The sequence below is a fragment of the Suncus etruscus genome, chromosome 3, assembly GCF_024139225.1.
Source record: "Suncus etruscus isolate mSunEtr1 chromosome 3, mSunEtr1.pri.cur, whole genome shotgun sequence".
NCBI lineage: Eukaryota > Metazoa > Chordata > Mammalia > Eulipotyphla > Soricidae > Suncus > Suncus etruscus.
Genome location: NC_064850.1, coordinates 110,024,182 through 110,041,477, shown reverse-complemented (window position 1 = coordinate 110,041,477; position 17,296 = coordinate 110,024,182). Strand labels below are relative to the sequence as shown.

General features: G+C 38.8%; 1 protein-coding gene across 2 annotated transcripts in view; it reads right to left on the bottom strand.

Moving 5' to 3' along the window:
* FBXW7 (F-box and WD repeat domain containing 7) overlaps positions 1 to 17,296 on the bottom strand; it is a 221,202-nt gene that overhangs the window by 91,088 nt on the left and 112,818 nt on the right. The window contains exons 3-4 of one of the 2 annotated variants that reach the window (XM_049769608.1): positions 6,246 to 6,422; positions 5,796 to 6,182 (exon numbers count right to left, since the gene is read on the bottom strand). In XM_049769608.1, coding sequence (XP_049625565.1) covers positions 5,796 to 6,182; positions 6,246 to 6,353 — 495 coding nt within the window. In that variant the 5' untranslated portion in view covers positions 6,354 to 6,422. Of the gene's footprint in view, positions 1 to 5,795; positions 6,183 to 6,210; positions 6,423 to 17,296 lie in introns of those variants that run through there. The other variant, XM_049769610.1, reaches the window with a different exon arrangement.

The window sequence follows — 17,296 nt, the reverse complement described above, 5'->3', positions numbered from 1 at the left end:
ACCATAGAGGGCAGCAGAGTACACGGAAGAAAACAGGCTTTTAAAATGTTAATTAAGCAGTTTTAGATTAAATCTCTTGTCACTTTCAGTGTGATATTTGGGTACATAAAAGTTCTCCTTGGTACAATCTCTGCCAATCTGTCATTCGAACTTGCAAAAAAAAAAAATGATGGGTCTAATTAATAAGCAATTCTTGGGTTACTTTTATTAGGACATTCTTGAAATTTCTCATGTATTTTATTGCTAGGATCCCATTTAAAAAACTTCAGATAAAGAGGAGGAAAATGCAAAAAATTATCAAATATTCTTTATCTCCAGCCAAAGGTGAAGCTCCAATGGCAGGCAAAGCACATTCCTTATGGGAGTCCAATCCCAGGTACCACATGCCTATCCTAGGTCTGAATTCTTTTCTCAGTAATATCACATCTATCTATCTGACATATTCAAGAATTGTGAATAAGTGCATATAGTATCTACAAGGTTTGTTTAATAAAATGCTTAAAAACAGAATCATAGAGGGGCCGAAGAGATAGCAAAAAAAAAAAAAAAAAAAAAAAAAGGTGTTTGCCTTGCATGCAGCTGATCCAGGATGAACGGTGGTTTGAATCCTGGCATCCCATACGGTTCCCCGAGCCTGCCAGGAGAGATTTCTGAGTGCAGAGCCAGGAGTAACTCCTGAGCTCCGATGGGTGTGGGCCAAAATTAAAAAAAAAAAAAAAAAAGAATCATAGAAACCACCATTGGAGGCTATCCTGGATAAAACTATAGAAGAATTATACCATATAAATACCAAAAGTCAAAGTTGAACAAAATTTAAAAGAAATGGTGATTTAAAAGTGTTGTTTTTAAAAATAATCAAGAATTCCAATTTAATCCAACCGAAATGAAACATACCAACATAACATATTTAAGTCACACAGGCTGAATGAAAGTACTCTAAAGCCAGAAAGATGGTCCAGTGAGTTAAGGCACATGCCTCATATGTAACTGACGGGGGTTTGATCCCTGGCACCCTTTTGTTTCCCCTAACTCCAGCAGGGGTTATCCCTATGTGCAGAGCCAGGAGTTAAATTCAAAACAATACCAGGTGTGGCCCAAAAACAAAACAAAATAACCTACAAAATAAAGTACTTTGGAAATGATCCTAGAGTAGAATTTTCCCATCAGTACAAAAAGAAAACTAGCCAAACAGATTAAAATTAGTCTCTGTAGGGGACCACTTATACTAGCAGCCCAGGGGGCAAAAGGATGGGGATATGCAACAGGGGTGGAGGGAGGACAGCATTGGCGGTGGGAATGCCCCTGATTCAATGTCACTATGTACCTAAAATATTACTGTGAAAGATTTGTAATCCATTTTGGTAAAAATAAAAATCATTTAAAAATATTAGTCTCTGTAAAAAAGAGATGAGAGGTGCAAGAGCGATAGTACAGTGGGCAGGGTGTTTGCCTTGCAAGAGCCTGACCTGGGTTCCTTGCCTGGCACACCATATGGTCCTGAGCACAGACCCACAAATAACTCCTGAGCACCAGGTGTGGCCCCAAAACAAAAACAAAATAGAACAAATGAAAACAGAGATGAGAGCTTTAGTGATCAATTATTTTAACTCTCTTTCCATATCTGTGAAGATAAATGGCCTCGAAAATACACAAGATCTCCAAACCTCACAGGCACATGTGTATGTACATGCACACCCAGTATATATCAGCCCAAATGTTAGAACTCAGTTCAATAATAATAGTCTTTATTAAAAGCTTAGTCACCTGAATCACGTTAGTAGAAAAAAAATTCTAATTTAGTACACTATGGTTTCTAAGAATGAAACTAAATAGTGCCTATCTACAAGTTGTTTACAATTTCATCTTGAAGAGAACGAAAAGATTAAGTACCTGTCAAAATCTGCGTACTGCGTTCTGATTAAACACTATGACTTCTACTTTTAAGAAAGATTAAATTTTGCCTAGCTAGAGTTCTAGTTTTTTATTTAAAATGCAGCAGAAATCACCGATAGTTTCGCAGAACTCAACAAGATGTAGTTTTGATTAAACGTCTTAAATGACATCACTATTCCTTCAACTGAAATCTCTGAGAAAGAAAATCACCTGCTCTTTAGATATAGGAACACTGAGGGAGAAAGACATACAGAAGTGAAAGAAACTGCCTTCCCAGCAGCAGCAACTAAGTTTTCTTGTCTCCTAACAAGCACAGCAACTGCTTCAATTTGTTGTTGTTGTTGTTTTTGGTTTTTGGGTCACACCCGGCGGTGCTCAGGGGTTACTCCTGGCTGGCTGCTCAGAAATAGCTCCTGGCAGGCACGGGGGACCATATGGGACACCGGGATTCGAACCAACCACCTTAGGTCCTGGATCGGCTGCTTGCAAGGCAAACGCCACTGTGCTATCTCTCCGGGCCCCTGCTTCAATTTTAATCCCTTGAGACAGGGATGTGAAATCACATACAGTCTGTTACTTCTTAGACCAAACAAACTGAACAAAATCTAAACTTACTATAAGTTATGTTAGGGGCATTAAAAATAAACCTCTTTTTGGTTTTTGGTTATACCTGGAGGTGCTCAGGAAGTACTCCTGGTTCAGTGCTCAGGAGACCACATGAAATGCCAGGATCAAACCAGGATCAGTCACATTCAGGGCAAACGCCCTACCTGCTGTACCATTGCTGAGGTCCCAAAAAACCTAATATAGAAAAAGTTTAACCTTCATAGGTTAGAGCAAAAATAATAGAGCAATTCAAGTATTAAAACAATTGGGTTTTTGTTTTAAATAAAAATTACACCCAGCAACGCTCAGGGATTACTCCTGGCTCTGGGCTCAAAAATCACTTCTGGCAGGCTGGGGAACCATATGGGATGCCAGGAATTTAACCCAGGTCTATCCTGGGTTGGCCGCTCCGGCCCCATTAAACCAATTGTTTAAGCATAGAAGCAGGCGTGAAACCCTGAGCATGAAACCTACTAGATATAGCCCAAAAACAAACGGGGAAGTAATAGTCTGTGACATTTTAATACTGGACCAATTAGGTTAAAGAATATGATAATAAATCTGTTTATAACGTTTATATAAGTTAAATCAATGATTCACTATAAAAATGTTTAATAAAAACAGAAGTAAAAGGTTAGACATCATTTTAGATCCTTTCCAAAAAACAATTTGTAAGTCTACACTGACATTCATAGTTTCTATTTAATTTTGATATGATAAAGAACCAAAAGCACAAAAACATAAAAAGCCTAAATGGGGAAAAAACATAGAAGTTGTGCTTACTTTCTCCTCTTTGAAAAGAACACTGATTAGCAAAAGTCAAAAATATTAAAATAAATTCTAGCTCCCACAAAAGGTACATGTTTTATTGAATTTCAATTTATTTCAATAATATCAAAATAAAATAAATTAATAAATAAATAAAATCTGATGTAGCAGGAAAGTTAGCTCTAACTTCAGCAAGATTGTGGTACATATAGAAAATTAGTTTCAAATTTGATTATAATCTTGTCTGCATGTGGTGTGAGAAAGATGTGTGTATTCACTTTCTTGACAATGTAAAGTCTTTTATTATGGAAAACATGAATCATACTTATATAACAATACAGAAATATTTTTCTAAAATCTATGTCTTGTAATCCAGCTTCAATCATTTGAAACTCCTGGTCAATATATTTCCTCCTTTCTTTTTTCCCCTTCAGTGTTATTTTGATGAAAAACCCAGAAGACACTGTATCATTTCATTTTGACTATAATATGACTGCTAAGAGAGAATATAATAGTAAAGTTTGGAAGTCAGCAGAATAATGCTGTTTCTTTTTCTCTCTACTATTACCATACTTTGCCATCATCGTTTTTTAGTGAGATAATATATGTAACATTGTGAGGAGAGAAGTACACATATACTATTCTGAAGAATGAGAACTGGCAATCCATATTTACTGCAGTGGCCTAATTACATTCTACTTCCAACTCAGGGAGAAATGAACATTTTGCCTCCTCCCTGCTTAAGCAGTAAAAAAGATAATTGTGGAAAGCAGGGAAGGTGTGACTGCATAGTGAATTTCAGTCCCTTATCTCTAGAAGAGCCTCCTAGAGCTATTTCACTAGAAATAGTTTTCTTAGCACTAGATTATGCATTAAGTTCTTAAGTTGATTAGGTTCTACCAGTTTGGATAGGAGTCTGTCTACCTCTTAAAATATGTCTATGGGTGGGACCGGAAAGATAGCATGGAGGTTGGGTGTTTGCCTTGCATGCAGAAGGACATTGGTTCAAACCCCAGCATCCCATATGGTTCCCCGAGCCTGCCAGGAGCGCTTTCTGAGCACAGAGCCAGGAGTAACCCCTGAGCGCATGTGTGCGCGCACACTCACACACACACACCTGAGCACAGAGCCAGGAGTAACCACACACACACACACACACACACGAGCAAGAGCCAGGAGTAAACCCTGACACACACACACACACACACACACATACACTCTCTCTCTCTCTCTCTCTCTCTCTCTCTCTCTCTCTCTCACACACACACACACACACACACACACACACACACACACACACACACACACACACACACACGCCCCTGAGCAAGAGCCAGGAGTAAACCCTGAGCACTGCCCAGGTGCGCCCATGCGCACACATACGCACACACTATGTCTATGGTTAACTCTGTGGGCTACAACTAGATAAATAAGGTAAGAAACAGATACAACAGTGGAGTACTACCTCTCAAAAATGGGAAAGGTAAATTGCCAGCAAGCAAAACAGTGACCGAAAGTTAACACAAAGTTGAATATTTGAAAGAATCTTCATATAATCTTCAGTTTCTCAGAGTAAATATCAGCCTAAGTGGTTTGGATACCCTACAGTAAATCTCTATGCCTCCTTGGAGAAATAAATGAGTATTCCACTGAAGTGGGGACAGAAAGAATAAAAAAACAATATCTTCATGTTTCTAAATAAACAATTACCCTGATGTTTCTAAACAAATCTAATAGCCAGAGAAAAGTAAGTAGTGAAGATAGCACTTCAAAAAATGTTTTTGCTTTATGGTGTAGGAAAAAATGTTTAATATCTTTAACTATGTCCAATCCAATACTATAACTTTAAAAAAAATAGCAACTCAAACTTAACAAAATTTTAACCTCAGGTGTCAATTTCATGTTTTTAATGAGTAATAAAATCTATCATAAATAATGAATTTCAATAATGTGGGTTTCAATTTCATATGTGAGTTAACATCTATGATACGTAGCCCACCCACCCCATGAGCTGTTTATAAATAAGATTCTTTACTAATAGATTTAAACAAATTATGCTTCACCTCAACAATATCTACTTCACACAACTTACTAGTAATTGGCCCAGAAACAAAATATATAATTTTTAAAAATTGGAGGCGAGGGGTACAAGGTGTGGGTCTCACCTAGTGGTGCTAAGAGGCTACTCCTGGCTTTATGCTCAGGGTTCATTCTTTCATTGCTCGGGAGACCATATATGGTGCCAGATATAGAACAGGGGTTAGGTGCATGCAAAACAAGCATCTTAAATGCCTGTACTCTCCTACTCCAAATTTTAAAAGATTTCTCATAAAACAGAACCGTTTATAATACTATTTATTGGTATTATCAATTTCTAATAATACTTGTAAAACAAATGTTAATCCAATTTATTATGACACATCTAGAGATTAATTTTGCAATACAATCACTCTCTACTCTCAGGAAAGTTTATTACAATTAACATGCATATGCAAAATTTCTCAGATCAGCGGACTATATATACTTACTTTTGTTGTCTTAGTATACAATGGAGAGGACAGTTGAATAGGCAGGTCCACAATACTACTGGAGTTTGTGACACTGTTACTGTGTGTGTGTTCATCTTCCCTACTACTGTCATCAGACTGATCAAAATCGTCACTCTCTTGGTCCATTTCTTCCTCTTCTTCATCCTCCTCATCTTGTTCACCAGCATGTTCATCATCTTCCTCTTGTTCTTCCTGGTTTCCTGAGGAGTCCTCATCTACTGAAATAAATCTATTATTGTTTTCTTCCAGCTGAACTTGCTGGGAATCATTCTGCTCCCCAGATCTAGGTTCTGGTCCAATGACTTCACCGTTCCGTGCAGTGTGTTCCTCCTCTTGTCTCAGCTGCTGCTGCTGCTGCTGCTGCTGCTGCTGCTGCTGCTGCTGCTGCTGCTGCTGCTGCTGCTGCTGCTGCTGCTGTTCCTCCTCGACCACACGATTCATCTGCTCCTCATCGGCCTGGCTTGAGGAAGGGTTACCTCTCAAAGAGCCACCAGTTCGTCGTCTTTTGCTGCCCACAGAGAGCAGTTCCTGATTCATTTCCAAAAGCCAGCTTGCTACTTCTTGGACCTTGGCTAGGCTATCGGAAGATGCAAAGGTTTTCACATTCTGCAGGGGGAAATAGGGGGGAGGGGGAGGAGAGAAAGAAGGTTTGTATAATGTCCATTTATTGTCTACATTCATGTGATATGGATACATACTGAATTTCATCAAAGAATACCAAAAAAGTTTTTGAATCATTTAAGGTTCTTTTTTGTATCTTTTTTTTTTTTTTGGTTTTTCGGGCCACACCCATTTGATGCTCAGGGGTTACTCCTGGCTAAGCGCTCAGAAATTGCCCCTGGCTTGGGGGGACCAAATGGGGCGCTGGGGGATTGAACCGTGTTAGCGATCTTTCCTTGGCTAACGCTTGCAAGGCAGACACCTTACCTCTAGCACCACCTCACCAGCCCCCATTTAAGGTTTTTTAAAAAGAGATATAGAAAATTTAAAAATTTTAAGTTAGGGCTTTATAAAAACATACACATAAGTATATAGTAAATAGCTTTATCTTAGCTTTAGCAAATAACCTTTATAGGTTTATTAGTCAATAAAAAAATTAGCAAATGAAATGAACTCTGTGTGTGTGTGTGTGTGTGTGTGTGTGTGTGTGTGTGTGTGTGTGTGTGTGTGTGTATCCTTTGTAAAAACTTTACTTGCAATACCCAAAACTTATTCCTGGCAGGGCCCTGGGGGGAACATATGAGGTTCTGAACAGAGCTGTATGAAAGGCAAACACCTTTTCTGCTATATTATAGACTTCGTAAAACTTTTTATTCTAACGTGCATGCGCGCGTACTCATTTATACACACACACACACACACACACACACACACACACACACATCATTCAGTGCTCAGTTAGATTAAGAAAGCCTATGTCCCACTCGCTCATGGGGCACATGCAGTACGATTGCAATAGTGTCTTTCTCAAAAAAGGAAGAGAAGAGAAGAGAAGAGAAGAGAAGAGAAGAGAAGAGAAGAGAAGAGAAGAGAAGAGAAGAGAAGAGAAGAGAAGAGAAGAGAAGAGAAGAGAAGAGAAGAGAAGAGAAGAGAAGAGAAGAGAAGAGAAGAGAAGAGAAGAGAAGAGAAGAGAAGAGAAGAGAAGAGAAGAGTTGAGTTGCAATAGTGTCTTTCTCAGAAAAGGAGGGGAGGGGAGGGGAGGGGAGGGGAAGGGAGGGGAGGGGAGGGGAGGGGAGGGGAGGGGAGGGGAGGGGAGGGGAAGGGAGGGGAGGGGAGGGGAGGGGAGGGGAGGGGAGGGGAGAGAAAAAAAGAAATACTGAGGTACACCAACTTAAAAGACTTTTACCCTAGAAATGTCTTAAAACTTCTCTGATCAAAGAATCTTGTCTTTCCAAAACATGTACAAAATACAATCATTAAAATTTTCACTTTTTGTAATAAACAAACAGCAAGTAAGTAAAAATTATATTTTGGAAACGGAAAAGGTTTATAAGTTCATACCCTCTGACCCAGTAACTATCCTAAGGAAATAATCCTAAAACAGAATACAAAATTATGCAGAGGATATTCACTTTGCTTTATCCATAAAAGCAAAAATAAATTAAAATAGATATAAAAATTATGAAAAGCCAATTGCTCAAGACAAAAAGAGTCCATAGGATGAACATTCATCCTATGAATATAAGAATGCAATTCCTATAATGCTTAAATATGATAACATAATTTTTAACACAGATATTTGTATTATGCTAAGAGCAAAATGCAGGAAACTGTATGATCACAAAATGGCTTTGAAAATGCATAGGCAACATATTTCAAAACATAAAATGCATTTAAGCAGTATAGTAAGTGAACTTTTTCTATCATATTGTTCAAGATAAAAATCAGGTAATACCTTTTACCACGAGCTCCATAATTTGATCTGACAATGTTTTCACATATCCTTTGATCATATGTACATGTTTGAGACTAAATAATTCAATACTAACATAGAAGTCCATATAAAATTCCTATATGTATCTTTAAGGCTTTTCTCACCCAGGAGAAGCCCATGTTCTTTCCTCAATCTATTTTTTTCCTCTCTTTCCTTTCCTCACCTCTCCTCTTCTCCCTCAGATTCCCTCACGTTTCTCAGAATAACACTATTTTGCTTCACTAAAAATAAATTCCTTAATGTTTAAGAGACACAAAATAATACAATACCCATTTTCATTTTCTGTTTATTTCAGGTCACACAAGAGGTAAACTGGCATTGTGCTCAGGGACCACTACTGGTGAGCTCTGGGGACTATATGGGGTGTCAGGGATCAAACCCAGGTTGGCTGTGTGCAAGGCAAACACCCTACCCACTGTACTATTATTGTTTCAGCCGTACAATATCTGCTTTCTATCACATTAAATGATGATGCATATTAGATAAGCTCATCTTGTTTTTCTCACCCTTTCCACTAGATGACTAATACTTAAAGGCCCACAATTAACGCTTCAAGCTTTTAAGCAATAATATAAAGAAAATCCAAAGATAGAATATGTTCTTACCCATGTTCTGTCATTTTTAAGTAATCTGCAGCATGAGGGAAATGCATTCATCCTAATTATACTGGAAGTGAAAGTCTCAAAAGAACACCACCAAAGAGGCCTATCAATATTCAGAAAAAACCATACCAGCATGACTGCTAAGAAGAAAAACCAGGAACAAGTGGTTTCCTTAAAAGCAAGTAAAGAAAATCAATGATTTAAACACTAAGAAGTTATACATATGAAGAATGCATAAAATTGGCTACATAATTCAGAACTGGCAGTTGAAAGAGACACAATTTTTGGATAATTAGAATCTGGTTACAAAGTAGATTTAAGAGACCAGTAGAAGAGAATAGGGATGGTGGATACAGACAATAGGCAACAAAAGAAATAGAGGAAAAATGAGACTGAGAAAAGACTCTGCGTTCCTTAATATTGGGAAATCAGCAGCAGTATCTGACCAACAAACATGATCAGCTAGAAAGAAAAAGCAAATCATGTAAGAAAAAAAGGAAATAGGAAGTGAAGAAAGTAATGAGAAAGAATTCAAAGGTGGAAAATTTATTTTATTTAGGAAAAACTGGTACTTCATGTATGGCAATAGATAAAAAATAATAATAGGTTCATTAAAAAAATAGAAATAGAAAGTGAAAAACTCCGATAACTCCACAACTGTCCCCTATCAACAAGAGGCAGCTAGAAAGAATTCGTTGCTCCTTTACTCTTAAAAGGATTGGAGTTTTTCACTTTCTTAGGCTAGGCATAGGTTTGATAAAAAGTTATGAAGTTGCTCTCTCCTTCCTGGGAGCCGGGAGTCTAGCAGTAAGAGGTTCGGCACACCTGCCGGAGGCCTTCTTAACCAGGCCTAGGGCGGGTGCGGGACTTGGGTAAACCCAGCACCCCTCTACCGCCTTGCTCCAGATCTCCAGGGCTTCCCTGGGCCACATGCCTGGGCAAACCGGTGAGTTGGGCCCCTTGGCGGAGCTTGAAGGTACCCTAGGCCCTCCCCCATTATCCATTCAGCTCCTTAGGGAGGGTCTGGGTGGGGCTCCGGAACTTCTGGCCTCCCAGCTTCTTGACTCAGTCACTGGTAATTTCTTTCCAGTCTATATTTTCAAAATCACGCCCCCGCAAGCACAAGATACATTAATAGTACTCCCTATCATTGAATTATGTTTTTATGTATGCAGAATATCCATTTTGTACCCTGCCCTTTTGCACACCCCTACAAAAGATCATTTTTCTCTTTAACTTCCTTAACCCCTATCATCATTACTCCTCATTTACCCTTTCTAACTTAAGTACTGTAGAGTCCCAAGTAAGTCACAGACCAAAGTGGTGCCCTGGAGTTAACACCCACCCAACTATTCCAAAAGACATAAAAAGGACACGTATGTCTTTTCAACATTTTATGGGTGCTTTCTTTGACAGCTATAACTTTTGCTGAATATTTTCTTATACAGTGACGATCCCCCCCCCTTTTTTTATCTTCTCTTTGTGAACTGCTCAATATGGAATTTGGTGTGAAAGAATCCCTCAGTTTAATGCTTATGTTTGAACCCAGTCATGGATATTGTTAGACGTATTCTTACGCCCCCATATACTCAGATAATATCACGTGGCTTTATTTCTTGTTTGCTTAGGCACACTAAAACGGGAAAATACTATACATACCAATAAGTTCTTATCTGATAGAGATGGGAACACACAAATCTTTTAGTGCAATGGGACCTTACACCCTGAACATTGACATAAAGGCCTGGCACAGGCCTCAGAAGAATGGGCATTCTCCATTCACTCCTGATCTAGAGAAGACATCTACAAAACATCCAAGGTTGTCTATAACATCACCTGGAGGCAATCCTCTACCAGGGAAGACCCTACAGCTGCTCTGACATCGATCTACTCAAAAGAGACTTCCCTTCACACTTGGAAGACGTAACAAGAACAATGACCTGCTTATTGGACAGGGCTTGCTGTATTGTCCCTTAATTGTGAGGTGAAACTAAAGGATACTCCACACCAGCCTGACTTCAATGTAGGATGTGCAGATTCCAGGATCTTTAATACAGAAACCTGATGCCAACAATAGGACTGCGTGAAAAATAAAACTGTATTGGCACTACAGACAATGACTTGGATTGAATAAACTAGTTTGCCTGGAGCCTAGAGTTGGTCTTATGCCAGGAATCTTCAGGGGTAGTGGTCTCCTTGTATTTAGACCAAAGCTATTCCTTTCTATGACCCCCATATTTTGGTGGGCCTATGCAAACAATATTTGCCACTCTAACACCATTTTTACTGTGCCCTTTTGACTAACCCTTGAAAAAAAAAAACCTCTTAAACTTTTGATGTTAACTTAAACTAATATGTATGTCCATGAATATATAAAAATACTATGCCTTCAAAGTTAAGGAGTCACATAAATCTCATGGCTTTAGGTTGCTTTGTGTACTGCTAAGAAATGTCATAATGTACTACAATCTGGGGACTTGTGGACAAAGTAATTGTACATGGGTTCTGCCTTATTTTTCTTAATGTTTTTTTGACTGTATGTTCAATATTTAGGCGTCAGCAAGGGGATTTCTTCTGAGAACTCTGTTTATGAGCGATTGTTCTTGCACTGTAACTTTACCTTGTCCTCTTTGCATAGCTCTCATAATTAAAAATGAAAAAAAAAAGTTACGAAGTTAATGTTTTATTCCTTAAACACTATTTCATGTCTTCCCTACACCTCTCTCCTGGCTTTGGAGCTTCAAAATGAACTGTCAAGTAGAGAAATGCAGCTAACAACCACCATGGCTTTTAGAGACAGACAGACAGACAGAACCACACTGTAGCTGAGGATAACAAAAACAAAAATAGAAGGGGTGGAAATGTAAGGCAGGTGAATCTGGACACGCCCCCTTGTCAAGCCAGGTATAAAAGTAAAAACTTGGTTGGGGGGGGGGGGCTGGAGGCGCCTGCGCAGGATAGTGAACAGAGTGAACAGAGTAGCGCCTGCTGGTCCACAGGGGGCCAGAGATAAAGCATCGAAGAGATGCTGCCTGCTTCTAATCTATTTCTCTTTCTTTCTTGTACCAGCCACCCACCCACGCCCACCCCACCCCACCATCGCTGCACACACAACTGGCCAGTAAATTTCTTTCGCTCTCATCTCTCCCTTTCTCTCCCTCCATCTCCCCCCTCCTTTCTTCCCTCTTTCCCTTTTCCCTCCCTCCTTACCCTCCCCTTCCTCCTCCCCCACCCAGGGCAGTAGTGGCAGGCAACAGACTCCAAGAGGAATAAAAAGTATACCTGGTTTCCCTTTCTCTCTTTCTCAGTCCCAGGCTGGCAGTAGCTACATGTGGGGTTCCTAGGTAGCACGAGGCCCCACCCAGTAGCTGGTCCCCACAGGCCCCTGAGAGCTTTGCAGCATCAGGCCCTGGCAGCCTCGGGCCCTGCTAACCTTGAGCCCTACAGCCCTGGCAGCCTTGGGCTTTTACACCCATATTCTCTCCAACTTCTCAATTTCTTGCTTTCAACCATATTTCTCAATGTAGACAGGGATGGAAGTATATTTTAAGAGTGATAGTAGACTTTGGAAGTACCTTTTTTTTTTTCCTTCCTTTAGAAGAGTAAAGACCAAGAGTGACCTTGGAAAAAGGTGTCAGAAATTTAAATACAGGTATGAAACAGTTTTCTAAGAAAAAAATAACAGCCCATGTTGCTTATGATTATAATCAATTGTAATCAATAAACAGGACATAAAACATATGCCTTGTAAAAAAAAAAGGGCAAGTGGTTCTTATTTCAACTCAAGGAAGCACAATACAAAATTGCTATTTGACGTATGCTGAAACCCTCAAGAACTATCTCTACAATGGTAGAAGGTAGTATTCCTTGGTAAAAAAAAAAATGTAATGCATTCATATTTTCAGAAAATGAACTATAGAAAAGTTAATTCATCCTTTTTTTTCCAGCTGATATGAGAGACAAACTGAAGACATCACAGAAAAGCAGATAAAAAAAATAATACTCAGTTGATTCTCAAAGATGCTGCCACTGAATCATTCCTAGTAGCCTCATCTATGGGACTGAGATCTCTGACATCTTCTCAGGATGGGAACTGAGTCCCCACCATGGCAAAAGGCCCAGCACCCAATCACACACAACATCCTCCTGAAAATAAAAGAGCCAGCTTCAAAGCTCCACAACTAATCTAGAAGAGACACCAAACTGCTGAATCATTCAAGTGCCACAGCTCCTGGAACATGCAGTCACATACGCAGCCATGCAACATCGGCAAATTTCATAGAACTGAGAGCCTGGTAAGAACACTGCAGACTAGATGGGGAAGTTGCATAAAAGTCAACTAAGCTCATTGAGTGAAACAAAAACACAAAAGGCTTAACAACTAAGTAAATCCTTAGAAAAAAACTTTAGTTAACACCACTGTAATATAATTTTCACGTTTTCTTTTACTATACTATTTTTGATACCATTTGCCATTTTGTTGTAATAAGCAATCAATAAGCTTTAATATCCAAAGAAAAGCCTACGTGAATCTGAAAATGCTTATTTTCTTCTTACCAGCAGAAGTACATATTCTCAAATTTATCAAATATGTGACTAACACATTATACCTCACTAGTAAGACTAGACGCGAAGTCAGTAAATAAAAAACTGATGCCTGATAATTTTGACATTAAATTGAAGGATTTCCTTAACAACTTGTAATGAGAAGGGAAAGTATTCAAGGTTTAAAATAAGACTGATAAAAGAAAACTTGGAATAAATCTAACATATTTCATGCTTCACAGACAGGGCTCAAAACGATTTTTAAATTTAACAAAAATTTTAGTAGACTTCTGAAGTAGTGACAGAGTTTTCTTTCAAGACAGGTTGTTTAATATGTTTTACAGATTCATTAACAATATGCTCAAGTATATTGTCAACATGTTTATGTTCTCCACAAAGCACATCACCATTACAGGACATCATTCAATCTCTAAGTTTGGGGCCTTTTTAAACAGCAAAGTCATCAAGAAAACACAGAATATTTTCCAGTTGAATGTTGAACTAAGTTCACAAAAAAGGTACTTGTGTGTGGGGGGGGGGTGGGTGTTGTTTGTTTTTGGTTTTGTGTCACACCCAGCAGCACTCAGGCGTTACTCCTGGCTCTACACTCAGAAATTGTTCCTGGCAGGCTCCAGGCAGGGGAACCATATGGGATGCCGGGATTCGAACCACTGTCCTTCCGCATGCAAGGCAAATGCTCTACCTCCATGCCCCTACCTACCTCTGGCCCCTGGGGAGCGGGGGGGGGGGTTGCCAGTTTGTGCAGAGGTATTGTTCACGCAGGCACTACAAGTACTGACTTGGAGTTAAAAATCAGTTTTAATGAGTAGGCAAATTCACAAAATAGAGAATCAGCACACAGTGATTTATCTAACTTCTCTAGACAGCAACTCTTGCATTGGCTCTAAAACAGCAATATAACAAACAGCATTATCTGTTGTGGTGGTTCTACTAATCTAACAAAGAATAAATTATCCCAGAAGCTTAAAGTACCAATATAGATATGCATCACTAAACTTAATGTAGTACATCACAAAACTTAAAACAGTAGTACTCTGCAAAAAGTGACTGCTAGAGAAAGAAAAGCAGATGGCTTTTTACTGCAGTGTAAAGAATAGAAAGGCCCTAACCTAGGTGTCTAAAGGAAGGAATGTCTACAGCCACTATCACCCCAGGGTTAAAAAGTATTGCCGTAATTTTTCTCTAAAAAGTTTAAAAACAAAAGTCACTTAGAAAAACAATACTGGGGGCTGGAGAGATAGCACAGAGGTAGGGCATTTGCCTTGTACGCAGAAGGACGGTGGTTCAAATCCAGGCATCCCATATGGTCCCCCAAGCCAGCCAGGAGCAATTTCTGAACGTAGAGTCAAGAGTAACCCCTGAGCATTTCCAGGTGTGACCCAAAAACAAAACAAGAACAAAACAAACAAACAAACAAACAAAAAACAGTACTGCTTATGACTGTCCGCAAATTCTTAAAAATGCAAGGTTAAGGGGCCTGGAGAGATAGCACAGCGGTGTTTGCCTTGCAAGGAGCCAATCCAGGACCAAAGGTGGTTGGTTCGAATCCCGGTGTCCCATATGGTCCCCCTTGCCTGCCAGGAGCTATTTCTGAGCAGACAACCAGGAGTAACTCCCTGAGCACTGCCAGGTGTGGCCCAAAAACCAAAAAAAAAAAAAGCAAGGTTAAGACACTGGAGCAACAGTACAGCAAGAAGGGTGCTAACTTTGCCACAAGGCCAACCTGAATTTAATTCCCTACATATTACATGGGTGCCCTAAGTACTGTTAAGAATAAGTACTGAGTGCAAAGCCAAGAGTAACACCTGAGCACCACAATGTGTGGCCCCAAAAGTTAAAATAAAGACGGGTGTTCTTTTTTTAGTCACCATACCTTATTAAATTCTGTGGCTCTTCATACCTAATTTCAGTACTTTGAAGGGGAAATAAAAACCAAACTCCTACTTTCTCTTAAATTTTGCTTTGGAAAGAATTATTATTTAAAATCATATGAACTACTTACTTTAGGATACGTAAAGAAGTTGAAGTGGGTATAGTACACATGTTAAAAATTGAGTTCCAAGTAAACTAGAGATGTGAGCCTCCAAAGAAGTATCTAAAACAAGCATTCACTAATTACACTGGTCCAATCAACTAACAGTAAGAATCTGGAATGCATGATAAAGCAACTCTCATCTTATTCTGCAACTGAAACCTAAGAATTTGCTGTCTTAGAATAAAAGTTGATTACTTTATGGCTGTCTATAAAGCCCCACAAAATCTATATACATCTCACCTCTCCCAAGCTCATATTCTACAAGTCTACTTTATTATTTGACTACATATCTCACCTCTCCCAAGCTCGTATTCTACAAGTCTTCTTTATTATTTGACTACATTTTCTTTTGTTGCTGGAAGTGGGGAAGCCTCACCACCTGGTAATATTCAGGGATTATTCCCAGCTCTAAGCTCAGCAATCACTCCTGATAGCCTAGGGGGACCATATGGGATGCTGGGATCAAATCAAGGTTAGCCACATATAAAGCAAGCACTCGACCTGCTGCACTATTGTTCCAGCCCTGTCCTTGTTCTTTCTTGAAGGGGAAAATAAGTGAGTACCTCCAATCCTCTGCACTGGTTATTCCCATTACCTAAATACTCTCGCCCATTTATTTAACTTTGTTTTCTCTGCTTCCTTCAGGGCCCTGTGCAAATTTCCCTCTCATTGATGATGCTTCCCTAAGGACTCTATTGAAATAACTCCTTTAGACAACATCCCTTTTACATCCCCACTCTCCCCAAACACCCTATATAGGAACTAGAATAGTGCCTGCTATATCAAAGTGCCTATCTAATAATTCATTTACATACGTTAGTCATCTTTTCCCATTAGGTAGGTTTTAAGCTCCTAGTGGAAAAGTGTCTCCTTTCTCACCCTTATATTCAGAGCTTGCAAAACTGCTTGCCTCAGGGACCAGAGCGATAATATAGTACAGCAAGGCAGGCATTTGCCTCTCATGCTGCCAACACAGGTTGGATCCCTGGCATCCCATATGGTTCAACACGTCTGCCAGGAGTAAGCCCTGAGTATTAACATGTGTGCACCCAAATCCCTTCCAAAAAAACTTTTGCTTAGTGAATAGATAAAATGTTTCGTTTTTTTCTTCACAGAATAACTCATGCCCCATCACAAATCCACTATCAATTATTAAAAATACATTTTTAAGAGTCATATTCTGAACTGAATAAATCACTTAAAGTATGTTTAAAACTGATAAGGAATAAATCTATAGCATTTGCTTATGAATCTTCAAATTATAAAAGCATTTCACTATAAATTTTACTGTAAATATAATTATAATGCTTAAAAGAAAAAATAAAATGCTTAAAGGATGAATATTTCAAAATTACAGTATTAATTCTATAATTCTAATTCGACATCTCCTATACTGCAGTAATATGAAAATTTATATATATATTTTTCACAATTTAAAGTGAAAATCTACAAAATCTACTGAACAAATCCTCCATACTGTAGATCAACCAGCTCAACACAAAATGAACAATACATGAAGTGTTACACAGGCAGCAAGTATTCATTAAATTTTATGGCTTTGCACTGAATAATCTAAATTCATGCCTCATCAACTGCATAAAACTTACTGCATTGCACACAATATACTATCTATAAACCTATAAGACAACACTATTTTTGATGTTATTTAATTTATAACACATATTTTCATTTGGGCCAAATTTAACTCCTCATTCCTATTCAACTCCACTTCTGCCATGTGAATTTGCTCCATTGTAACTAAATTTTAGACTAGTTGCTGAACCCCAAGGGAGCTGTTCCCTTTTTGTAGCTTTTAACATTGTTGAACAAATACTACCTCCAG